Source organism: Balaenoptera musculus, chromosome 1 (genome assembly GCF_009873245.2).
Source record: "Balaenoptera musculus isolate JJ_BM4_2016_0621 chromosome 1, mBalMus1.pri.v3, whole genome shotgun sequence".
Classification (NCBI taxonomy): Eukaryota; Metazoa; Chordata; class Mammalia; order Artiodactyla; family Balaenopteridae; genus Balaenoptera; species Balaenoptera musculus.
The window spans coordinates 16,201,199-16,228,530 of NC_045785.1; the positions used below are offsets into that span (position 1 = coordinate 16,201,199).

At 36.8% G+C, this 27,332-nt stretch overlaps 1 protein-coding gene across 7 annotated transcripts in view; it reads right to left on the reverse strand.

Annotated features, from left to right (window-relative positions):
* The window catches only part of EIF4G3 (eukaryotic translation initiation factor 4 gamma 3), a 391,513-nt gene that overhangs the window by 278,724 nt on the left and 85,457 nt on the right, over positions 1–27,332 (reverse strand). For all 7 annotated transcript variants that reach the window (XM_036862726.1, XM_036862730.1, XM_036862729.1 and 4 more), the window contains one exon: positions 21,479–21,554. In XM_036862726.1, the coding sequence (XP_036718621.1) occupies positions 21,479–21,554 (76 nt within the window). The remainder of the gene's footprint in view (positions 1–21,478; positions 21,555–27,332) is intronic.

A 27,332-nucleotide genomic window follows, 5' to 3' on the forward strand; every position in this document is an offset into this window, starting at 1 on the left:
ATCTTCCAACAACTGGAGGTTGGGATTGACATATATACACTAATATGTATAAAATGGAGAACTAATAAGAACCTGCTGTATAAAAATATAAATAAAATTCAAAAATTCAAAAAAAAAATCTTCCAACAAACAAAAGTCCAGGACCAGATGGCTTCACAGGTGAATTCTATCAAACATTCAGAGAAGAGCTAACACCCATCCTTCTCAAACTCTTCCAAAAAATTGAAGAGGAAGGAACACTCCCAAACTCATTCTACGAGGCCAACATAACCCTGATACCAAAACCAGACAAAGATACTACAAAAAAAGAAAATTACAGACCAACATCACTGATGAATATAGGTGGCAAAAAATCCTCAACAAAATACTAGCAAACAGAATCCACAACACTTAAAAGGATCACACACCATGATCAGTGGAATTTATCCCAGGGATGCAAGGATTCTTCAATATATGTAAATCAATCAATGTGATAACCATATTAACAAATTGAAGAAGAAAAACACATGCGCATCTCAATAGATGCAGAAAAAAGCTTTGACAAAATTCAACACCCATTTATGATAAAAACTCTCCAGAAAGTGGCATAGAGGGAACCTACCTCAAGATCATAAAGGCCATATATGACAAACACATGGCAAACATCATTCCCAATGGTGAAAAACTGAAAGCATTTCCTCTAAGATCAGGAATAAGACAAGGATGTCCACTCTCGCCATTATCATTCAACACAGTCTTGGAAGTCCTAGCCACGGCAATCAGAGAAGAAAAAAAAATAAGGAATACAACTTGGAAAAGAAGAAGTAAAACTGTCACTGTTTGCATATGACATGATACTATACACAGAGAATCCTAAAATGCCACCAGAAAACTACTAGGGCTAATCAATGAATTTGGTAAAGTTGCAGGATACAAAATTTACGCACAGAAATCTCTTGCATTCCTATACACTAACAACGAAAGATCACAAGGAGAAATTAAGGAAACAATCCCATTCACCATTGCAACAAACAGAATAAAATACCTAGGAATAAACCTACCTAAGGAGGCAAAAGACCTGTACTCAGAAAACTATAAGACACTGATGAAAGAAATCAAAGATGACACAAACAGATGTAGAGATATACCATGTTTGTGGATTGGAAGAATCAATACTGTGAAAATGACTATACTACCCAAAGCAATCTACAGATTCTATGCAATCCCTATCAAATTACCATTGGCATTTCTTACAGAACTAGAAGAAAAAATCTTAAAACATGTATGGAGACAGAGAAGACCCCGAATAGCCAAAGCAATCTTGAGGGAAGAAAATGGAGCTGGAGGAATCAGATTCCCTGACTTCAGACTATACTACAAAGCTACAGTAATCAAGACAATATGGTACTGGCACAAAAACAGAAATATAGATCAATGGAACAAGATAGAAAGCCCAGAGATAAACCCACGCACCTATGGTCAACTAATTTATGACAAAGGAGGCAAGGATATACAATGGATAAAAGACAGTCTCTTCAGTAAGCGGTGCTGGGAAAACAGGACAGCTACATGTAAAAGAATGAAATTAGAATACTCCCTAACACCATACACAAAAATAAACTCAAAATGGATTAAAGACCTAAACATAAGACCAGACACTATAAAACTCTTAGAGGAAAACACAGGAAGAACACTCTTTGACATAAATCACAGCAAGATCTTTTTTGACCCACCTCCTAGAGTAATGGAAATAAAAACAAAAATAAACAAATGGGAACTAATGAAACTTCAAAGCTTTTGAACAGCAAAGGAAACTATAAAGAAGACAAAAAGACAACCCCAAGAATGGGAGAAAATATTTCCAAATGAATCACGAACAAAGGAGTAATCTCCAAAATATATAAACAGCTCATGCAGCTCAATATTAAAAAAACAAACAACCCAATCAAAAAATGGGCAGAAGACCTAAATAGACATCTCTCCAAAGAAGACATACAGATGGCCAAGAGGCACATGAAAAGCTGCTCAACATCACTAATTATTAGAGAAATGCAAATCAAAACTACAATGAGGTATCACCTCACACTGGTTAGAATGGGCATTATTAGAAAATCTACAAACAACAAATGCTGGAGAGGGTGTGGAGAAAAGGGAACCCTCTTGCACTGTTGGTGGGAATGTAAATTGATAGAGCCACTATGGAGAACAGTATGGAGGTTCCTTAAAAAACTAAAAATAGAATTACCATATGACCCAGCAATCCCACTACTGGGCATATACCCAGAGAAAACCGTAATTCAAAAAGACACACGCACCCCAATGTTCATTGCAGCATTATTTACAATAGCCAGGTCATGGAAGCAACCTAAATGCCCATCGACAGACAAATGGATAAAGATGTTGTACATATATATACAATGGAATATCACTCAGCCATAAAAAGGAACGAAATTGGGTCATTTGTAGAGACATGGATGGACCTAGAGACTGTCATACAGAGTGAAGTCAGAAAGAGAAAAACAAATATTGTATATTAACGCATATATGTGGAATCTAGAAAAATGTTACAGATGAATCGGTTTGCAAGGCAGAAATAAAGACACAGATGTAGAGAACAAACGTATAGACACCAAGGAGGGAAAGTGGTGGGGGGGTGATTAATTGGGAGATTGGGGTTGACATATATACTCTAATATGTATAAAACAGATAATAAGAACTTGCTGTATAAAAAATAAGTTAAATTTTAAAAAAACAAAACTGATTTAGAATATCAACTCATAAACACCAGGAATAACTCCGGTGGCCAGAGCTGCCCTCCAGTAGTATAAAGGGATAGGGCCAAGATAGTAAATAGATTTTTATTTCTTTCATTGCTAATAGTAGCCCAGAAAACTGTCTTAAGATTCCAAGGTCCTTTGCTGATTCAGTAATAAAACGTTAGCCAAGTAGAGATGACAGTCTTGGGAAAAGGAACAGAGAATAAGGAATTCTGTAAGTCCAATCATTTTTTTTTAACATCTTTATTGGAGAATAATTGCTTTACAATGTTGTGTTAGTTTCTGCTGTATAACAAAGTGAATCAGCTATATGTTTACATATATCCCCATATCCCCTCCCTCTTGCGTCTCCCTCCTGCATCTCCCTCCCACCCTCTCTATTCCAATCATTTATTAAATTACCTTTACACGCAAAAAATAACACTCTACATAAGCATGAGAAATTAACTCCTTACTTCTTCAAGAAATATATACTTTGTAGGCCATTTGCTGTCCTTGTTCTCAGAAGAGGAACCACTGAAAACTGACCTAAGGAGTAATGGCTTTTATATGTTCAAAAGCCCCATCATCAAAGCTCTTAACTTTCCACCATGGACATGGTTGTATGTGAGTATGGACATTACTGGTATAGGTTTTACAACTGCAATAGTAGCAGTCATTTCCCACTGTACAACTTACGCTCTTTCTTTCTTTCTCCTGATCTTCATTTATTGATAATGAACCATTTATCTAACTGCCCAAGGTAAGTGGATTCTGCTTTTAATTCCAAGATATTAGAACTATGAACTTGGTATTCAACTATAAACAAACATAAATTCAGTTACATTATCAAAGTCACAATATTAAGCTGCTCTGGCACAGACCAAGTCACATGAAATGTGATATACGTTTCCATACTGAGGATGAGTCAAAGATCATCACTTTCTGGACAAAAAGCTTGAAACAAAGAACACAAGCAGAGGGTAAACTGATTCAAGTTATCTTACAAGTAGGCCCAACAGCATTAATAAAAGAGCATGGGTTTTTCATACCAAGACCTGGGTTTAAATTCTGGCTCCACCACACAGAAGCTATACAAGCAAATTACCTAAATTCACTTTCTTCCTCTATAAAAGGACTACCCTCAAGATTCACTGAACACACTAAATGAGACAAAATGCACCACAATGCCTATTACATAAAAAGTGTTCCCAAAATGGTAGCTGTTGTAATATTTCATTGTTTAAAAATATTTCAACTTATTTAAACTAAAATCTTAGTATGAGGCATATAAGTGTAAACCAAACAGTTTTGGGTTCAAATGATTCCTACTTCGATTTTCGTTGTACAAATGGGAGAGGGGAACAAGCAGGAATTGCACTAAACCTAAAGCAGTGGTTCTCAAAGTGTGGTCGCCTGGACTAAGTGGCCTCAGCATCACTGCAACTTGCTGAAAATCACATTTGTAGGCTTCACTCCAGACCTACCTGATTTGGTAACTCCAGGCTGGGCCCACAAGATGATGCTGATGTAACTGAAGTTAAGAACCGCTGACCTAAATACAACACTGGCAGTTTTCACCAACATTCTCAGCACCTGGCATGTTACACCTGCTTTGTGTATTAGGTCGCACCGAGTTACAACATAAATTAGAAGGCAGGACTATTGGAACCATATATATGTATATGCTATATTATTGCTGAGTATGATAGTACAAAGAAACACTATCATTTATAATATCTTCACCCTAAAATGTGCTTTCTTCCCAGTACAGTAAAATCACTTTCTTGACTTAACCAACCCATTCTCTGTTCGTTCTTTCTTTACCCTCCCATTCCAAACACACTTAATAAACTTTTACTAGGTATGATACAACCTCAATTTCTTGGAATTCTGAAGAGTAAGTCATTCATTCTACAGTGCCAGATTTTCCAGACAGCTAGGAATGAATCTCTTTAAAAAAGCAAAACTTATTTTTCTCTTGTAACTATTTTGGATGGAAATCTTTAGCACACTGAACGTAGGCTAAATTTTTTCTTGGTCACACAAATTCATCATTATGAACATCAAGTTTCACACAAAAGTATACTTAAGATTAATGGAGTGTCATTAGCCCTTAAACAATCTGCACACTTTTCTGCATCTACGATCGCTGTCGTGTAGTTAGCTATGACTTCTAGCTACTACAGCATTCCAGCCTAAACCTGCAATCTTACTGTCTTGTAATTAACTCTTTCTAATCATCTTAGATGGGCTTCAAAACTCAATAGCCAACATTCCAATACTTTTTTTTTTTGTAGTTCTCCAGCATCTCTCCAACTACACAAGTGTACACCACTTTTTCACTTACATACCTTTTTCCTTATCCTTAGAAACTCAACCCAAATTTCACCTCTCCTGAGATATATTTCTCAACACCCTGTCTCCGTGGCTGGGTTTCACACTGCTGCTCCACACTTGCAAGAATGGCAAGACATTCTCTGCCTAACTCGAATCAGCATTTATCACACTTGCACTTAAACTATCGATCACTTTCAACTTTCCCACTAGGTTGTACGCATCTTCAGGACAAGGAGCATTGTATCCCTTGTGCTGTGCACAATGCCCCACAGGCAGATACTCAAAAAAATGATGAATGAACAGGTTAGGGTTTGAAAAAAAATCCCTTAAGAGGAAAGCACAGGGAATTCCGTGGTGGCGTAGTGGTTAAGAATCCGCCTGCCAATGCAGGGGACAAAGGTTCGAGCCCTGGTCCGGGAAGATCCCACATGCAACTAAGCCTGTGTGCCACAACTACTGAGCCTGCGCTCTAGAGCCCATGAGCCGCAACTACTGAGCCCACATGCCACAACTACTGAAGTCTGCGCACCTAGAGCCTGTGCTCCGCAACAATGAGAAGCCACTGCAATGAGAAGCCTGCACCGCAATGAAGAGTAGCCCCTGCTCACCGCAACTAGAGAAAGCCCGCACACAGCAACGAAGACCCCATGCAGCCAAAAATTAATTAATTATTTTTTAAAAAGAGGAAAGCACAAAAACCTTGGTGCGCTAACAGTCTCTGCGTTGTCAAAGTTTGAGGAGTTTGCTTTTTTTTTTTAATAAAGATTTCTTTTTTTTTTTTAATTTATTTATTTATTTATTTATGGCTGTGTTGGGTCTTCGTTTCTGTGCGAGGGCTTTCTCTAGTTGCGGCAAGTGGGGGCCACTCCTCATCGCGGTGCACGGGCCTCTCATTATCGCGGCCTCTCTTGTTGCGGAGCACAGGCTCCAGACGCGCAGGCTCAGTAACTGTGGCTCACGGGCCTAGCCGCTCCGCGGCATGTGGGATCTTCCCAGACCAGGGCTCGAACCCGTGTCCCCTGCATTGGCAGGCAGACTCTCAACCACCGCGCCACCAGGGAAGCCTGAGGAGTTTGCTTTTGTTTAATGTTACTGTTTCGTTTTGGCTTTCTTCACTTCCACTGAAATGTTAAACAATTCCTTTCCTCTAATTCTTTTAACAGTTCATTTCCTTTGAGTACATTTTGTCTTTCCAGCCAAAGTGTAAGCACACAAACTAAGTGAAACCTCTCTCTCCTACTACTTTTTCTCCCATAGAACTTAGCCCAACACATAATAAACACGAAGAAAGAAATCCACCCCAAACCTGGTCTGGGTCAAACTTTTTTGTGTGATGTAATTTATCAGCTTCTTCTGAAAACAATTAGCACTCCTGATAAAATGCATGACTAATATTCAGAAAGATATTAATGAGATGAAGACCTCTCCCAGAAAGCTTCCCACCCAACCCAGCTCACTATCAGAGTCTAATAATCTTTAGTCATACATTTCACTATTACACCGCTTTCCTTTTTTCTATAAATGTCTTCACCAAGAGAAACCTCTCTTAATTGGCCTTTAAAAGTTTGAAATAAATATTCGACACATGCTCCTAATTAATTTTTCTGAATGTTTTAAAAAGGGTACTAAGCAGGGACTTCCCTGGCAGTCCAGTGGTTGGGATTCTGTGCTTCCAATGCAGGGCGCACGGGTTCGATCCCTGGTAGGGGAATTACGATCCCACGTGACGTGAGGCACGGCCAAAAATAAAGGTTACTAAGCGAATGCTTATTTGTTAGGGGAACCACTGACAGAAACCGCCCACCCTGGATAGACCCTATAGTAATCATTTGCATGAGTTATCTTACAACAGTAGGTCTGGGTAAGGAACGCAGACCTAACAAGCTACCACCAACCGGAGGAATTCAGGAAAGGTCAAAAGAAGAGAGGAGACGCCAGTCCACATGTCCTAACAACCTCCCAGAATCCTTCTCACTGTAATCCATCTTGGCTGAGCTATGCGCACGCCACCAGGAAAGAGCCTGAGTCAGAATGACTGGCCAGAGACAACCCGGAAACTAACCCCATCACCATAAAACCCGAGACTGAGAGCCATGTGGCAGAGCAATTCTCCTGGGTTCCCTTACCCTGCTGCTCTCTGCCTGGGCGTCCCTTCCCAATAAATTCTCTTGCTTTTTGTCACCACGTGTGTCTCCTCGGACAATTCATTTCTGAGTGTTAGACAAGAGCCCACTCTTGGGCCCTGGAAGGGGTCCCCTTTCCTGAAACATATCGAACAAATAAAGACTAAAAATATATTGCTGACTTAACAAACCTAAGAATTAATAACATAATCAAAGGTTCTTTGGTATTTGTAACAGCTAAAGAAACTAAACACCCTTCTATTGAACATTCTGTACTCTATATGGCAATTAAGCAACCACAGAATGACACAATAGACAAAGATGCTAATCCTTCACAGTCTCTTGCCTACAAGATTCCCCTGACAACCAGAATGTGCTTTTAAAAGATAAAAGAAGGAACTATATGAAGTGAAGTTAAATGCTTCCATGTCTATCAAAAGCATACAGTAAAAAATGACCTCTCTATTCATACCACCAACTTCATGGCAATAATAAATTCATGTCTTAAAATAATAATGTTCTTTGTTTCTTTTTCCTTAAAATAATTCAACTCCATTTACCACACAATTTACTTATGACAGTCCAATTTCCTATGACTCATTTTATTTTAAATTGGTCCCCATCAGTTGTTTTTTTTAGATAACAACAATACATATAATACTTTATAAAATGGCCCTACAGGGAATACCCCAGAGTTTAAATAAACACATTTTCAAAGTTCTCTAACATTAAGGGACTTGATTACTGTTTCTACTATTTTCTTATCTGAGAAACTCAAAAGCCATTTATAACTGACATTTAACAACAGAACACGCTTTGTATCTTTAAAGTTAATCCTCCTTCTGGAGGAGAAAAATCAGTGAATATATATTAAATATCATTTTAATTAGGTATGTGATTTAACATTTAATGAGCAAATCCACATTAAATACTAACAGCAAGGAATCCTAACTTTCATAAATGTCATTACTCAGCAGATACTAAGATAGGCAGCAAAACAGACCCAGAATTTTTAATAACCAGGATATAAATGAGCTCCACATATACAATTGCTTTAAAAAAGGTACCTCAAGGGGCTTCCCTGGTAGCGCAGTGGTTAAGAATCCGCCTGCCAATGCAGGGGACGCGGGTTCCAGCCCAGGTCCGGGAAGATCCCACATGCTGCGGAGCAACTAAGCCCGTGCACCACAACTACTGAGCCTGCACGCCTACAGCCCGTGCTCCACAACAAGAGGAGCCACCGCAGTGAGAAGCTCGTGCACCGCAACAAAGAGTAGCCCCCGCTCCCCGCATCTAGAGAGAGCCCGCACGCAGCAACGAAGACCCAACACAGCCAAAAATAAAAAATAAATAATTTTTTTAAAATAATTTAAAAAATAAAAAAGGTACCTCAAGATGGAAAAGTAGGTAAAATCTTAATAAGGTATCTGTCAGTTTAACCCACAATGTACAAAGTATCAATTGAGCTATTTCCCTATACTGAGAATCATGAAAAGAGCACCCTTGCAAGGGAAAACTTGGTCTAGCCTAGAGCAAGGAATCTTATCAGAGTCAGGATTCTTTAGCTAGATTCAAAGGATACTTGAACTCTCCTAAAACTGCAGTAAAAATTATCTTTGTATGTCCACTGTTCTGCAAAGCAGATCCATAGCTTTCATCAGATGATCAAGAGTCCCCATTCCCCAAAAAACTGAGTATTGCTTTTTACACCTTATTTTTGAGAGTTCAACAAAAGGAAGGCAGCTTCCCACACAGTAAAATGTAGCACTTCACAAGAGCTGTAAAGTCAGATAGACCTGTACTCAAATTACATAACTTCAGAGAGTCCCATTTCAGTATTTGTAAATGAAGGCTGTCATACAATTAAACAATACACTGCATTACAGTACTTAGCACAGTGCCTGGGGCACAACAACCACTCAATAAATGTTAAAGATCCATCTGAGTTCAAATCCAGCCTCTAAATTACTAGGTGGATGACCTTAGTCAAGATACTTCACCTCTGTATCTGTTTCCCCAACTAAAAAAGGGGATATAATTATACTTACCTCATACCTTTGTTATAAGGATTAAATGAATTAATACAAATGAAGTGCTTAGAATAGTACCTGGTGCATAGTCAGTGCTCAGTGTTAGTGATGATAATGAAGAAAATGTTCTATAAAGTATCCTGTCAGTTTCCTCTTGATGAACTGCTCTGACCAGATTTGCTCAATTTTTATATACCTAGGTTATACATGCGGAGAGTTTAACCCCCATTTGTTAAAGGGTCAACTGTACATTTCATGACTCATTACACTATGGAGCAGGATTCAACTGGAATATGTTCACCTAACCCCACTTCCACTAAGATACAGTCCAAACTTTGTCCCCATTTGCATTTTATGGCTTCTTAGAGTTTATCTAGTCATCTTCTTTCTCTGGTGAACAATTACAACCATGCTTCACTCCTCCAGGTACTTCTGCCTAATGAGAATCCTTGATACCTATACCAATAAATCTTATTTATTATTTACATATACCTGTTCTAATTTATATAGTCACTAATGTGTCCTCCTCATTTTCCAATATATACTTAAAATAATGTATTACCATCTCACCTGATAAAATGAAAACTCTTAAAGACAAGGATCATATTATCTACCATTGTTATCCCATATTATCTGACACAAAAACTTGCACACAGCTATCATTCAACAAACATTTACTGAATTAAGTTTGTCTAAATAGCCTTAATAACTCTGCCACATCTTCAATGTTTAAGCCCTGAACGCAAGCTCCAATAGGCCAGAGGCTTTTCAGTTGTATTTAAAAATGCCAAAAAAAAGTAACTTCAAATATGTCTTAAATTGTTACAACAGGTAACAATTCTACATTTAGCAAGAAAGGCAATATACAAAAATAGATTGGATCTAATTAACAGACATTTTTAACAAAGACAAAAAATACAGTTGTAGCAGCACCTAGAGTCCATAAATATTTGATGCTGATTGTGAGATTTGTCTAAAGAAAGGAGGATAATGTTAGTGATGGGTTTTTTATAAAAGTAAAACTTGAAGATATTAGTAAAATGTGAGCCCAGTAAGAATAAGGAAATGATGAAATATATTCAATCTGGAATATCTTATAAATTTTTGTAAAATTCAAGATGATCTTTCAAAGTAATACAAGCCTTAGAATCAGCCAACCATATGATCCAGCAATCCCACTTCTGGGTATATATCCAAAGGAAATAAAACAAGATATCTAAAAGATGTCTGCATTCCCATATTTACTGCAGCATTATTCACAATAGCTAAGATATAAGTCTATCAGAGGATGAATGGAGAAAGAAGATATTTTTTATATATGTATACATATACACACACACATGCACACACACACACACACACACACACACTTAACAATGTATACAGATTCCACACCAAGAAAAAAAAACTCTTACAACAATAAATGAATTCATCGAAGTAGCAGGATACAAAGTCAACACACAAAAATCAGTTGAATTTCTAAACACAAATAATGAAGAAAACAATTCCATGTACAACAGCATCAAAAATACTTAGGAATTAACTTAAAGAAATGAAAGACTTGTGCAACGAAAACTACAAACCATTGCTGAAAGGAATTAAAGAAGACATAAGTAAATGGAAACACATCTCATGTTCATAGATAGGAAGGACTTCATATTGTTAAGATGTCAGTACTATCCAAAGTGATCTGCAGATCCAATGCAATTCCTATCAAAATCCCAATGACTTCTTTTTAAAGAAATAGAAAAATCCATCCTAAAATTTATATGGAATTTCAAGGGACCCCAAATAGCCAAAACAATCTTGAAAAAGAACAACAAAGCTGAAGGACTCATATACTTTCTGATTTCAAAACTTACTACAAAATAGTAATCAAAACAGCGTGCTACTGGCATAAAGATAGATTCCCAATAGAAGAGAATAGAGAGCCCAGAAATAAATACTCACATACATGATCAAATGATTTTCAACCAGGGTGCCAAGACCATTCAATGGGGAAAGAAGTCTTTTCAACAAATGGCGCTGGGAAAACTGGATGTCCACGTGCAAAAGAACGAAGTTGGACCTTACTTAGCACCATATACAAAAATTAACCCAAAATGGATCAAGGACCTAAATATGAGACCTAAAACAATAAACTCTTAGAAGAAAACCTAGGACAAAAGCTTTATGACATTGGATCTAGCAATGATTTCTTAAATACGACACCAATGGCACCAGTAACAAAAGGAAAAATAGACAACTTGCACTTCATGAAAATGAAAAAAATTTTGTGCCTCAAAAGACACTACTGACAGAGTAAAAAGGCAATGCACAGAATGGGAAAAATATCTGCAAATCATACATCTGATACAGGATTAATATCCAGAATACACAGAAAACTACTAACATTGAACAACAACAAGACAAACAACTTTACTCAAAAATGGGCAGGAGACTTGAATAGATATTTCTCTAAAGAAGATATACTAATGGCCAAGGTGCACATGAAAAGATGCTCAACATTACTAATCATTATGCAAATGCAAATCAATACTATAGTGGCACACCACCTCATACCCATTAGAATGGTTACTATCAAAAAACCCCCAAAGAAACAGAAAACAACAAGGGTTGGAGTGGATATGGAGAAATTGGAATCCTTGTACACTGTTGGTGGGAATGTAAAATGGCAGAGCCACTGTGGAAAATAGTACAATGATTCATCAAAATATTAAAAATAAAATTATCATATGATCCAGCAATTCTACTTCCAGGCATATACCTAGAAGAACTGAAAGCAGGGTTTCAAAGAGGTATCATGGCAGCATTCTTCACAATAGCTATAATGATGAAGCAAACCAAGTGTCCATTGACAGAGGAATGGATAAGCAAAAATGTGCAATACACATACATTGGGACATTATTCAGCCTGAAAAAGAAAGAAAATTCTGACACATGCAACAATGTGGATGAACACTGAGGACGTTATGCTAAGTGAAATAAGACAGTCACAAAAAAAGACAAATACTGTATGATTGCATTTATGCGAGGTACTTAAAGTAGTCAAAATCATAGAGAAAGAAAGCACAGTGGTGGTTTCCAGGGACTGGGGAGAGAGAAGAATTAAGTTGTTATTTAACAGGTACAGTTCTACAAGATGAAAAGAGTTCTGGGAATGGATGGTAATGGTATTTGCACAACAATGTGAATATATTTAGTACAACTTAAGTGTACACTTAAAAATGATTAAGGTGGTAAATTTTATGTTAGGTCTATTTTACACAATTTAAATATATGTATGTACATGTATCACTAAATGTGATTTTCATCTTTTATTATATTCCAAATACAAAAATTTGGATTTCCAACTGTGGTTGACTATCACTCAGCAATGCCACTGGAGAAAAGCGACAATAATAATTTTAAAACTACAATCTTCCTTACAACCTTCTTGCCACAACAAACAGGAAAATTTCATTCCTTTTCTATACCCAGTAATTCAAAAATATTAAACAGGAAAAAAAAGCTAAGAACAAAGTCCTAAAAATTCCTAAATAGTACGTTCCTACAACTGAGAATTGGGTATATAATTAAACCTTTGTTAATTTTACAACCAAAATATGACATCATTATTTTATCAATGTAAACCTTCTTCCACAGTCACTTAACCTGCTAATTTCCTCTCCTGTGAATTGTTAAATAGCACTTTTGACCTATCGAATTAGCAAAGATGTTTGAAAATGAGAAGACCTGAAACTATCAAGATAAAATGAAATGGATAGACTCCCATAATGCTTGCAGCAACATAAAGGCCCGTAACTTTACAGTATGTGAAGAGTATTATCTTTATAGTGTGTGTATTGGGTTGGCCAAAAAGTTCCTTAGGTTTTTAAGTAAAACTAAAAGACACATTTTTCATTTTCACCAAGAAATTTATTTAACAACGTATTCACCGTTTTGTTCCACTACCTTCTGCCATTTTTCAGGCAACTTAATAATTCTCAAAACTTTTAATCTTTTTGAGCAAAGAACTGTTCCAGGTGTCTTTTACAGTCTTCCAGGGAATTGAAATTTTTTCCATTAAGAGAATTTTGTAAAGACTGAAATAAATGGAAATCCGAAGGTGCAATGTCTGGTGAATACAGGGGATGAATCGCAACTTCCTAGCCAAGCTGTAACAGTTTTTGCCTGGTCATTAAAGAAACATGAGGCCTTGCGTTAGTTATCCTGATGGAAGATTATGCATTTTCTGTTGACTAATTCCGGATGCTTTTCATCGAGTGCTGCTTTCAGGTGGTCTAACTGGGAGCAGTACTTGTTGGAATTAATCGTTTGGTTTTCCAGAAGGAGGTCATAATAGAGAACTCCCTTCCAATCCCATCATATATACAACATCACCTTCTTACCAGCCTTTGGTGTGGTTGGTGGTGGTTCATTTCGCTTGCCCCACCAACTCTTCCATTCCTCGTTATTGTACAGTATCCACTTTTCATCACCGTCACAATTTGCTTTTTTTATTTTTTAAATTTATTTGTTTTATTTATTTACTTTTGGCTGCACTGGATCTTCGTTGCTGTGCGCGGGCTTTCTCTAGTTGCGGTGAGCAGGGGCTACTCTTCATTGCGGTGCGCGGGCTTCTCATTGCAGTGGCTTGTCTTGTTGCACAGCACGGGCTCTCAGCACACAGGCTTCAACAGTTGTAGCACGCGGGCTCAGTAGTTGTGGCTCACGGGCTCCAGAGTGCAGGCTCAGGAGTTGTGGCGCACGGGCTTAGTTGATCCGCGGCACATGGGATCTTCTCGGACCAGGGATCGAACCTGTGTCCTCTGCATTGGCAGGCAGATTCTTAACTACTGCGCCACCAAGGAAGCCCCATAATTTTTTTAAAAACGGAACATTTTCCTTACGTTTAAGTAGAGAATCGCATGCAGAAATACAGTCAAGAAGGATTTTTTTGCTTAACTTATATGGAACCCAAACATCAAAGCTATTAACACAACCAAGCTAGTGCAAATGACTCTCAACACTTGATTTGGATATTTTGAGTATGTTGGCTATCTCCCATGTGGTATAACGTTGATTGTTCTCAACTAATGTCTCGATTTGATCGCTATCAACTTCAACTGGTCTACCTGACTACAGAGCATCGTCCAGCGAGAAATCTCCAGCACGAAACTTCGCAAACCACTTTTGACATATTTGATCAGTCACAGCACCTTCTCCATACACTGCACAAATCTTTTTTTGTATTTCAGTTGCATTTTTACCTTTCTTGAAATAATAAAACATAATATGCCAAAAATGTTGCTTTTTTTCTTCCATCTTCAATATTAAAATGACTACACAAAAATTCACCAATTTTGATGTTTCTTTTCTTTTAATGCATGCTGATATGACAGCTGTTCACAACAGAATCTAAGAAAACAGTTTCGAATGAAGTTAAAGACCACTAAGCACTACTAGAGCCATCTTACGGAAAAAAACAATGAAACTTTTGTCCAACCCAATATTTTAACCTAGTACGGCTGCTTTTGGGAATGTTAGCCAAAGGAAATAACCCTATTTAAATAGAAAAAAAAAATACACATATATATGTATGAATATGTATTTTATATATGTATGTATTACAAAGTTATTTAAAATAGAAAATAAAGAAGAAGGGATCTTTAAACCAAACACTAGTTTGTAAATTAACTGATTATGTAAATTATGGTTCATCTCATTGACATGCTACTTACTTAAGCTGTTAACATAATGTTTATATATGCTATGTAACAGCATGACAATTATTTACAATGCAATGTTGTATTAAAAAAGAAAACTGCCAAATTGTACAATCATTATGATTTACATTATGTTTAACAAAAACCAAACTCTATTATTAGGAGGAAAAAATAATATATGAAACATGATTATGACAACTCTAAATTTTAAGCCCATAGTTTACTTTTTTTCCAGGAATAAACTAATGATAAACATAGCAACATGGATAAATCTCAGAATAATTAACCTGAGTGAAAAAACAAAAAACAAAGTCTAGAAAATGCAAATGAATCCATAATGACAGAAAGCAGACCAGTGGTGGGGGAAGGTAGAAAGATGACAAAGGCATGAGGAAACTTTTGGGAGTGATGGGTATATTAATTTTCTTGATTGTGGTAGAGGTTTTTATTGCTATAAACTTATAATACAACTTACCAAATTATACACTTTAAATACTACATTTTAGATATATTTAAATCATAGGCACTACATATCCTATATATCAAATACACTCAATAAAGCTGTTCTTAAAAATAAAGTATAAATAAACAAACAAATAACGAGTTCAACTGGTGTTTTACCATTGGGGGAAAAAAATGGATTGTTACTCTGTGCTGGATTATAGGGCAATTAAGTGGATTTACATCTGGCTGGACACCACTGTTTAAGGAGTGTCGATCAACCCAAGCTAAATTTTGTCTCGGTGCAGAGGTCTCCATTGACATGTTGGCCTACTTAATACGTATCAGCTGACTCTAATTACATGACACAGAGCTACAGGATGACAGAATCAAAACTTTATAAAGTATAAGCTGACTAAAAAGGATTGTGAAATGTTATGACATTAAGGAGTAATTTATTCAAATTAAATAATTTATTGACAGGAATTTTTCGCAAGCAGTTAATAAGACAGCCCTTCCACTCCCCTAGAATATAGACTGCTGCTTCTTGTAGTAAAGTCACTGTTCCAGAAAAAAAATTTATTAAGTTTATCTCTGTAATTATGTTAAAAATACTGGTTTAATAGTCATAAAATCTAATTTCTCTAAATAAGATATACAGTTATCCCTAGGTATCTGAGAGGGATTGGTTCCTAGACCCACTCCCCCCACAGATACCAAAATCTGAGGATGCTCAAGTCTCTTATATAAAATGGCTTAGTGTTCCCATATAATCTACACACATCCTCTCCTATACTTTAAATCATCTCTAGATTACACTAATACCTAAAACAGTGTAAATGCTATGTAGGTAGCTGCCAGCAAACAACAAATTCAAGTTTTGCTTTTTGGAACTTTCTGAAATCTTTTTTTTCAAATATTTCAGTCCACGGTTGGTTGAATCCGAGGATGAGGAACCCCTGGATATGAAGGGCTGACTATATAAGCCAAAAATATACAACATGGTAAAATTTCAGATTTTGTTCTTCAGAAGCATGCCAATAAGACAGTTATTAATGAATATACTTCAGATTAGCTCATGCCTCTTTAGTTTTGCCATTTCCTCTCTACCATAGTATATACTGCTCTTACTAGCATTTAAAAAATACTGGCTTTATTCTTTTTTTGTTCATATGACGAATCACCCTAATTATGGTTAATGAAGAATAATGACAAAAGTATCCCTCTCATCCCTGATAAATACTCCAAGGAGAAACTTAGATAAACCAGACTATAATAAATAAATAATAAGCATGCTAAAATGTAAAATGAAGGCATTATAAAAGCTGAGCCCTACTTCTGATACCTCTTTGATTAGCAGCAGAGAACTTATGTAAAATGGTTGACATAAGGGCATACAGCCTCCATATCAGACATTAAAAAGTAAAATCTTTGTATAATTTTTAAAGACTATCCAGGTGTCTTTTTGCCTTTCAAGGAATTTAACCAACTCAATTAAAGTGACATAAGGGCTTTACACCATATGAGGAGCCAGGAGGAGGTGAATTGAAGGTTAGCCTTTATTTTATGACGTTAAATGTCATAAATGATGCTAATGGACCTAGACACTAGAGAATAATGACCAATACATAACCTTGGGGCTGAGAAAAAGGGAGACTAAGCACCTGGTCAACTACCCTCTTACTCATTGTTAATGGGCACAACAGCATTGTAAAAGTGGGGAAGAGACTTAAATTACTAAGAATGGAAATAAGTGATCAAAAAGTAGAGACATCATATTTTAAGGTAACTTTTTACTGTCTAAAACCCCTGGTCCTTCCAGAATAGGTATCACATATAACTGACACACCCAATTTTTAAATTAACTGAAGGACCACAAATATGGCAGTAGCTTTTAATAGTAAAAGTCAAATTTGATCTAACTCAAAAATAAATTCAAAACCTTAGATGCAAAACAATTCACATAAACTGTGTAGCAGGCACTGTGCTACTCACAGGATTTTGATTATCTCCTCTCTAAAGTACTAAGTTTACGAAGTCACATGTCGTCATTTAATGAGGAATCTTAATAACATGCCTACACTTTAACTCAGGAATTGCATTTCTAGAAAGTTACTCTATAAAATAATCCAAAATACAGAAAAGGGTTAAAATTCAGTAGGTTATTCACGACAGGAAACAACCTAATGCTTAACTCCTCACAAAAATAATGTTCACACATATAAATTTTTCTCAACAAAGACCCTGTTCCTCACCCAGTGTTCCTTCCTATAAATAGTACCATGTTCATCCACTCAGTTGCTCAAGCGACGATCCATGACATCTTCCTTTACTCTTCTTTCTCTCACATCCCACATCCAAGCTATCATCATATCCTATTGACTCCAGTTTCAAAATATATAGCAAACCCCATCTCCTCTCTTTGACTGTTACCAGCTTACAGCAAGCCACCATCATTTGCCTATATTACTACAATAACCGCCTACTGGTCTTGCTTCCACCTCACAACAACAACCACCTACCCTCATCAGTCTACCCTCTATACAGTAGGTACAGTCACCTTAAAAAAAAAATCAGATCTTCTGTTCTTAAATTTCCAATGGCTTTCCATCACATCTAGATTAAAATCCAAAATCTTTACCATGGTCTATAGTGCCCTATATAATCTGATGCTCCAGATTCTATCTCTGGGCCTCTGCACTGCTCTTTCTTCTACCAGAAGTGCTCTTTCCCTAAAATCTACAATCTCACTCCCTTACTTCTTAAGTTTCTACTTAAATGCCATTTTTTCAGATGAAACTTCCCTGGGAGCCCTAGCTAAAGTAGGATGTCCAGTCATTCCTTACCCCTTTATCTTGCCTCGTTTTCATCAAGGCATTTATTACCACCTAATAGCATATTGCACACATATTTTTTTTTATTTAACTATCTTTCTATCTCACAAAAAAGTAAGCTCCATGAGGAATGCAGGTTTAGTTTGCTCACTACTATATTCCCAGCATCTAGAACAGTGTCTGACACACATTAAAAGCTTAAGAAATAATCTGTCAAATGTTGAGTGAATGCTAAATTCTTATAACAAAACAGCATACAACAATTTATTATTTCAGACATGTTTCAAGTAGCATAGGAAAAGCTAACATTACAACATACAGTGAAAAATGAGAATAAAATATCTTATACAGAGCCTACAACACAGAAAAAAGAGACAAAGGAACTATACCAAAAAAATGGTTATAGGAGATGCCTATAGAAATCAGTCAAGATTACTAGAAATTTTCATCTTCTTCTTTTTCCTATCCTAATTTTGAAAATAATTTAATATTGAAGGTATACTTTCATAATTAGCAAAAATTATATGTTAAGAGTTATGCCTGATAAAATTCTACAGCCTTTAAGCTCAGTACTTTTTTTTTTGGCCATGCCACGCAGCATGCGGGATCTTAGTTCCCTAACCAGGGATCGAACCCGTGTCCCTGCAGTGGAAGCACAGAGTCTTATCCACTGGACTGCCAGGGAAGTCCCCAACCTCAGTACTTTAAACAAACAACTCTGCCCTGGAGGAAGTTTGTGCCAGAAAAAAATTAAAGGTTATTTTTTTTAATGTAAATTGAAGGTTCCCAGTTAGTACAGTGAGCAGATAGTTTATCATCCAAACTGGGGCCATTTTAAGAGTTACAGAGGGTTCAAAAATTAATTAACAGGTGTTTAGTTGATCTACAATAGGTGTAAACTGAGACTTGTTTTAGGCAAACCAAGAAAAATAATTACCTTACCCATTACCTGCATGATAAACTTCTGTCTCTTTAGGACAACCTTAAAACCTGCAAAACTCACTTATCTCATCTCTACTTTGGCTACAAAACCTAGCACACATGCCACACTTCTGACTACTGACCATTCCATTAACCATGCCTCTAATTTTTCACTTCCTAGAAGGCCTCTTCTTCCCTTTTCTGCTTAGAAGTCTTATACCTTCCAGCTTAGTGTCACTTCCTCAATGAAGCAACTCCTCCCTTTCCCATATAATAGCATGTTCATATCTCTAATCAAAGGTTCTCAACCAGAGCCTTATGAATGGCCTGATGGACATCTGTGAAGTTCTGAAATTATATGTAAACACTTGGCATATGCTCTTTTTTGAGGAGAAAGCACTGAGACTATTTTCAGATTCTACAAGTAATTTATAACCCAAAAGGATAAGAATTATTGCTTTATCATACCACTTGGATTACAGTTATTTATTTACTCATCTCTCTCACTATACTGTGAGTTTCTTTAAAGCACCCTATCTCCAAGGATGAATGGTATGATGAAATGAAACATTAAAAGATATGTCCAGGGCTTCCTTGGTGGCGCAGTGGTTGAGAATCCGCCTGCCAATGCAGGGGACATGGATTCGAGCCCTGGTCCGGGAAGATGCCACATGCCGCGGGGCAACTAAGCCTGTGCGCCACAACTACTGAGCCTGTGCTCTAGAGCCCATGAGCCACAACTACTGAGCCCACACGCTGCATCTACTGAAGGCTGCGTGCTCTAGAGCCTGTGCTCCGCAACGAGAGGCCACCGCAATGAGAGGCCTGCGCACCGCAACCAAGAGTAGCCCCCGCTCACTGCAACTAGGGAAAGCCCGCATGCAGCAACGGAGACCCAACACAGCCAAAAATAATAAATAAATAAAACTAAATAAATTTTTTTTAAAAAGACATGTCCAGGGACTTCCCTGGTGGCACAGTGGATAAGACTCTGAGCTCCCAATGCAGGGGGCACGGGTTCAATCCCTGGTCAGGGAACTAGATCCCACATGCATGCTGCAACTGAGAGTTCTCATGCCACAACTAAGGACCCCTGGAGCCGCAACTAAGGAGCCCGCGAGCCACAACTAAGGAGTCCACCTGCTGCAACTAAGACCCCACACAACCAAATAAATAAATATAAAAAAATTTTAGGGCTTCCCTGGTGGTTCAGTGGTTAAGAATCCTCCTGCCAATGCAGGGAACACAGGTTCAATCCCTGGTCTGTAAAGACTCCACATGCTGTGGAGCAACTAAGCCCATGCACCACAACTACTGAGCCTGTGCTCTAGAGCCACAACTACTAAGCCCGTGTGCCACAACTACTGAAGCCTGCACACCTAGAGCCCGTGCTCCACAACAAGAGAAGCCACCACAATGAGAAGCCCGCACACCACAACAAAGAGTAGCCCCCGCTCACCGCAACTAGAGAAAGCCCACGCACAGCAACAAAGACCCAATGCAGCCAAAAATAAATAAATAAAATAAATGAATTTTTTAAAAAAGAAAGAGAAAATAAGGGGAGCGATCCCCCCTCCCTCAAAAAAATTTTTTTAATTTAAAAAATAAAAAATAAAGATATGTCCAGGAATTCCTTGGCAGTCCAGTGGTTAGGACTCTGTGCTTTCACTGCCGAGGGCCTGGGTTCAATCCCTGACTGGGGGACTAAGATCTCGCAAGCTACATGGCACAGCCAAAAAAAAAGACATGTCCAACTCCTCGATTCTCCCCTAAATTCCCTTAGGCTCACTACAATACCCCTGTAATCTGCTTCTAATTTTATTATCTTCATCCTCTAACTTTTAAATTTCCCTTCATTTATGAATTTGAATCTATCATTTAACATAAATATTTAAATTTACTCCAATTAACCACTGTTCTCTTTCCTAAACTTTCTGCATTTTTATATGTAATCAAAGAAGGAAAAAAGTAAAAAAAAAATTTAAGTTAAAAGTGTAAAATTTATTAAAATTTAAGAAAAAATATCCAAAAGAAAATTAAAACTCAGTGTCCTAGAAGACTCACAATATTTATGGAAGGAGGAAAAGGGAGGAAAAAGAACACAGGTGTACAAGTCAATCTACCTTAACAGAATGTTTCTTTCATGTCTACTTCTTAAATTAAGATGACAGGGGAAAAGACCTATTCACCTTATTATATTATATACATCTAATTCTGTTCGAGATTTTATTGAACTTTTCTGTCAAAAGCCTATTATGTACCAATCTAACAAACACTGCCTATAATATCAAAGGTTCATGTGCAAAAAACACACACAATCTGACAAACAACCCTGAGGTACTCACCGTGCTGTACACTGCCGAGACAGTAGGAGTGAAGATTCGATCCTCGAGAGGCGGCTGCACAGGTCCTCTAGGAATTCTAGAAGAGCGAGTTAAGGATAAGAGAACTCAAAAATGAACTGCTTTAGCAGTAAGAGCAAATTACGACCACAAAATTCTGTCAATGACCCAAGCTTTGTCATCTAGTTAGTGGAGTTATACACTTATTTCTCCAGAGAAACTAGAAAACAAAGTATTTCCAATTTCCTAATGTGACTAGATCCGTCTCTCCAAAAGTGATTCCCATGATAAACATTCCATGGAAACTCAAAACAAATAAAAATCATACAACAAGCCTCCTAACTTTAGGCCCATGATGAGAATCTATACCACCTTTACTTTCTAGAGAAAAAGACTAAGGAAGTATAAGCAGGATATTCAGAAACATAAGACTAATTCATCAACGTGGAAATTGCTGACAAAGACCTAGTCTGTTCTGCGAATACAACTGTTTCCTTGTTTTTCTTTTTTAGCTGCTATTTTCCCAATATCTACCCACCAACTCCTCATTTTTATAAAAGAGGCTCTCCACTGTAATTTAGTTTAAAATATTTCAACATGTCAGGATATTCTTCAAAAGACAAAAGACTATCATTTTATTCAGCTTCAAAACTGAAAGACGTAAGCTCTTCTACCTGGTAAGGTGATATTTTACCTCTTTAAGAATGACAACCAAGAGACTTGGCACAGAAGATTAACAGCAATTATCTCTGGATGACAGGATTACATAACTGCCTTTTCTACCATAAATATAAATTATTTGTATAATTTAAATGTATTTTAAAAGAAAGACTATAAATATAATAAACCCAAAATAAGACAGAATTCTTTCTTCAACCTAACAAATATTTAATAGTTCTCACATCATGTTCCTTTCTAATTTAATGAAACAGTAAGGAAGAAGAAGTGACAGCTGCAAATAATAATTTTATATGAATGACCACAAGTTGCAGAGGTCTAAAAGAATCTTTAGAAGTAAAACTCTTTATATCCAAGTAGCAAAAGTTTACTGAGGTGGGAGAGGGAAAACCAAACCAAACCAAACCAAAAAACCCAATGCTTTAGTCATTCAAAATTAGTAACACTGTACCAGTCTCTAGTTAGTTCTTCAAACTAGCAGCCTCAGACAACAGTTCCATGCGTTGCCATCATCCCCTACACACAAAGAACTGATTTAAAATGCTGCACTGAGAAATACAAAGCTAAAACATTTCATAAAGGAACTGCTTCATCCAAAGAAACTATATATATGTTTGCAATGTAGAAAACATAAGCCTAACAAGTTTCAGGACAAAAGTCCTTTATATTAGTTTGTCAATTCTTTCAGAATGAAGATTACCCCTAGCCGAAATAAAACTTTCTTTGAATTACGGTTCTGCATTGTGGTCACACGAATGGTAGAAAATATGAGACTGTTCTTTCTTCTACAAAGCCAACTGCTAGTAGTTTTTCGAGCTAGGGCCAACTGTCACTATGTGGGAATAAGTTCTCAAATGAGTCATCGGTAGTGGGCCCCAAGAGCTGAGCCATACCATTTAACCTTACTAGGAAAGGTTAAGGCTCCTGATTTCTATTAGTAACTTTACTGGCTAACAATATTACTGTTAACTACAAGACTTCTAAAGAGACAATCATATATTTGGCCAATATTCAATGTAACAAACATTCTTTTTCCTTGGTCACATAAAGAATATTGACTTCATTTATTCCCCTCTCTGAAAACTACCAACAGAATATTGTGGATTAATACATTGTTTCTTAAAAGACCATTTGGATAAAAATATTTAAGACAAAAACATAGTTCTATAAAAAGAAAACTGAAAACAGAAGTCAGGAGATCTGAATCTAGAGCATGCGGCAAGCCTAACCAACCATGTTGTCCTCAATGAACCATTTTACAGCATCTCCTATAAACTTAGTCTCAGCAAGATGAAGTAACTTGCCCAAGTTAACAAGGCTAACTAAGCTAAGTGGCCAGGTCAGGTTTCTTCTGTATTCTAAAGACAGCGCTCTTCCTATTACATCAACCCACCCATGCGCAGAATACTTTATAGCATAGTAAAAAAGCATTATCACAACCTGGTCAAAATATGGTTGCCCCTATCTTCGGGACAGAATTAAATTAGTAGTTCATCTCATAAAAGAGTCAATGGAGTGTCACTCTAGAACTTCTAGAAAGTCCCAAATTCTTGGCCCAGGCTGAATCATCTGCCCAATGGCAAATGAACACACTACTGCAGACTGGGCACGTAATGCATGAAACCCAGGGAACTTATTTTATGGAGCAATTTTCTCCTTAATTCGTAGTGGTGATGGTTGCACATCTTCATAAATATGGTTTTAAAAAACCCCACTGAATTGTACACTTTAAAATTGTGAATTTTATGGTATGTGAATTATATCTCAATTTTTTTTAATGGTATTTTAGTAATTTGCAACTAGGCTGTTTAGCACCCCCTCCTTCCACTAAAAAAGCCTAGATAAATCAGTATGAGATAAGCGCTGCTAGGCATTTTCTCCAGAAACAGGTGAATTTCAAAGAAATGGCACGCATGTAAAGCTCTTACACTACATACTTCCTAATTCTGCCTGTCATTAAGCTTATTACCAGCTCTCACCAAGCTCTGTATCTCCAGCATGAATCACTGGATGCTTACCTCCCTTTCAGCTCAACATAACAAGCAAACAGCTTCTCATAATACCACTTAAAATTCTAATTCAAACAATGAGCAGCGTAATATGCATGTGCAGTGCTCCAGACGACACTGTTTTTATTTTTTAAATCTCATGACTGAAATATAGTAGCACACCCACTTGACACTCCCGTAGTTCAAATTGCTATGATTTATATTATGTCATTAAGAAATACAAGCATAATCGTTAGCAAGATTGGACAGCTGCTATGTAGTAACCAAATTAATAAGACTCTTAAGTATTGGGTTGGCCATAAAGTTTGTTTGCGTTTTTCCATAACATCTTATGGAAAAAACCCAAACGAACTTTATGGCCAACCCAAAATAGAACTATAAATGCAAAAAAAATCTAATTCCCCACCTTCTTTCTAATAAAAAATTAACAGAAGACAAACTTCAGAAACAAATAAAATTTGAGGGTTAAAGAGTAGTAAAACACAGTAGACTCGGATTATTATAGTACTCACTACATACTCTCCACTAAATGTCAATTAGGCAGATATTCATCAGAGAAATCCAAGGATCTATGAGGAGATTACATAATGATCTGAACATTTCCTACTTACACCATGAAGGAAAGAGGAGACCTATAATTTTTTGAGCACAGATGTTTACTGACATTTCAAGGATGATGAACTCCCACCAGGATGAAACTTCTTAATCTATGGCAATCATATCTGACCCTGGGTTTGACATATAGTCAGTACCTCCTCAAAAGGTAATTTTGACAAATTAGAAAACAAGTAGTGAAAACAAGTAGTGAGGGACTTCCCTGGTGGTCCAGTGGTTAAGAATCCGCCTTCCAATGCAGGGGACATGGGTTCGATCCCTGGTCGGGGAACAAAGATCCCATATGCCGCAGGGCAACTAAGCCGGTGCGCCACAACTAGTGAGCCCGGGCACTCTGGAGCCCACACACCACAACTAGAGAAGCCCACGTGCCGCAACTAGAGAAGCCCACATGCTGCAAAGAAGAGCCTGTGTGCCACAACGAAGACCCAGCGCAGCCAAAAATTTAAATTAAAAAAAAAAAAAATTAACCCTTTCCTACACTCGGAAAAGCTTCGTAAAAGATAAGGGCTAGAGATGTACTACCAGAGACTGTACATAAGTAAGAGAAGCAAATTCCAGAATGGAGCCTTCAGCGGATAACAGTAAAGCATCCTCAGCTAATTTCTACTTAACTAAATGGCACCAAAGACAGAGCCCATCCTCAAACTCAAGTATGAAACTATACTGGTAAGATTAATGCATGTTATTATGAAAGATGAAACAGACAGGAATGAATTAGAGTTTGAAGTTGTCAAATGTAGGCACCAAGCATGTAAGATGTCCCAAAAAGCAGAACATCTGGAATGACCCGACCTAGCAACTACAGAAATCTCAGGGGTCACAACTTTAGTAATTCTCTATGGACAAAAGCAAAACAGAAACTGTATTCTCAAACCTAAACACTATGACATATCTACTTCTACTTTAACCTTGGAATCTATAACAGAATGTGTTTAAAAAATTATTTTTTTTCATTGCTGCTTATCTTTTGCCACTAAAACTGCACAGAAATAAAACTAGCCAATTTTAATATTTGTTTCAATTCAATTTCATGTTGAGCTGTTAATTCAGGTCCAAAATCCTTTATTGGAATTCAGAATTTTTCCACTGTTAGAAAGTTAATAAGGCAGCACTCCTTAATCAAATACATTAGTATCTCTACTGTAAAATATATGAATATTGAAATTTCTGTATTTCTGTCCAGAGTTTTTGCCAATTTCAGAAAACAATTCGTTTCCCCAAGCTCTTTTGATTTTAGAATTGCAAGCCTGTACCTTCTTTCCCATTGTGTTTTAGCTCTAAAAGTCTCTGGAAATCACCATTTGAATGTTAACAGCTAGGAATCATTATATTGCTTTCTTTTCTTTTTTTTTTTTTTTTAAACAAATCCAGAAACGTTAGTCTCCAAGTGCTCAGCCAGAAATGCCTTTGTTCTGACTCTGGTTTTCTAACGCAGAACACAACTCACCACATATTACAAATTGATTTCCTGACAGCCGCATTTAAATTTACCCAGAAACATACTCTGCTTAGGTTTTGTGTGTTTTTTTTTTAAAGACCAATATTGCCAAAGAAAATGGCTGCTCACCATGCTGTTAATATTTCGTAATTCTATTTTTAGTTTTTGAGGAACCTCCATACTGCTTATCATAGTGGCTGCACCAAACAACAGTGTAGGAGGGTTCCAAAAAGTAATGAATTACTGATACAACAACATGAGTGAATCTCAAATGCTAATTAAGTTAAGTGAAAGAAGCTAGACTCAAAATGGCTATGAGTCCATTTATATAACACTCCGGCAAAGGCAAAACTATAGGGGCTAGGGCCTGGGGGAGAGTTTATCTTAAAAGAGACAGCACTATGATCCAGCAATCACACTCTTGGGCATATATACAGACAAAACTATAATTCAAAAAAATACATGCACCCCTATGTTCACAGCAGCACTGTTTCCAACAGCCAAGACATGGAAGCAACCTAAATGTCCACTGACAGATGAATGGATAAAGAAGATGTGGTATATATATATATATATATATATATATATATATATATATATATATATATATATATATATATATACATACAATGGAATACTACTCAGCCATAAAAAAGAACGAAATAATGCCATTTGCAGCAACATGCATGTAACTAGAGATTATCATACTAAGTGAAATAAGTCAGAAAGAGAAAGACAAATACCATATGATATCACTTCATGTGGAATCTAAAATATGACACACATGAACTTATCTACGAAATGGAAAATGACTCACAGATATAGAGAACAGACTTGTGGTTGCCAAGGGTGGGGGTGGGGGATGGACTGGGAGTTTGGGATTAGCAGATGCAAACTATTACATATAGAATTCAACTATTATATATAGAATTATATATAGAATATCTACTATATAGGACAGGGAACCATATTCAAAATCCTATAATAAACCATAATGGAAAAGAATATGAAAAAGAATATGTATGTATAACTGAATCACTTTGTTGTACAGCAGAAACTAACACAACATTGTAAATCAACTATACTTCAATAAAATTTTTAAAAAAGAGAGATG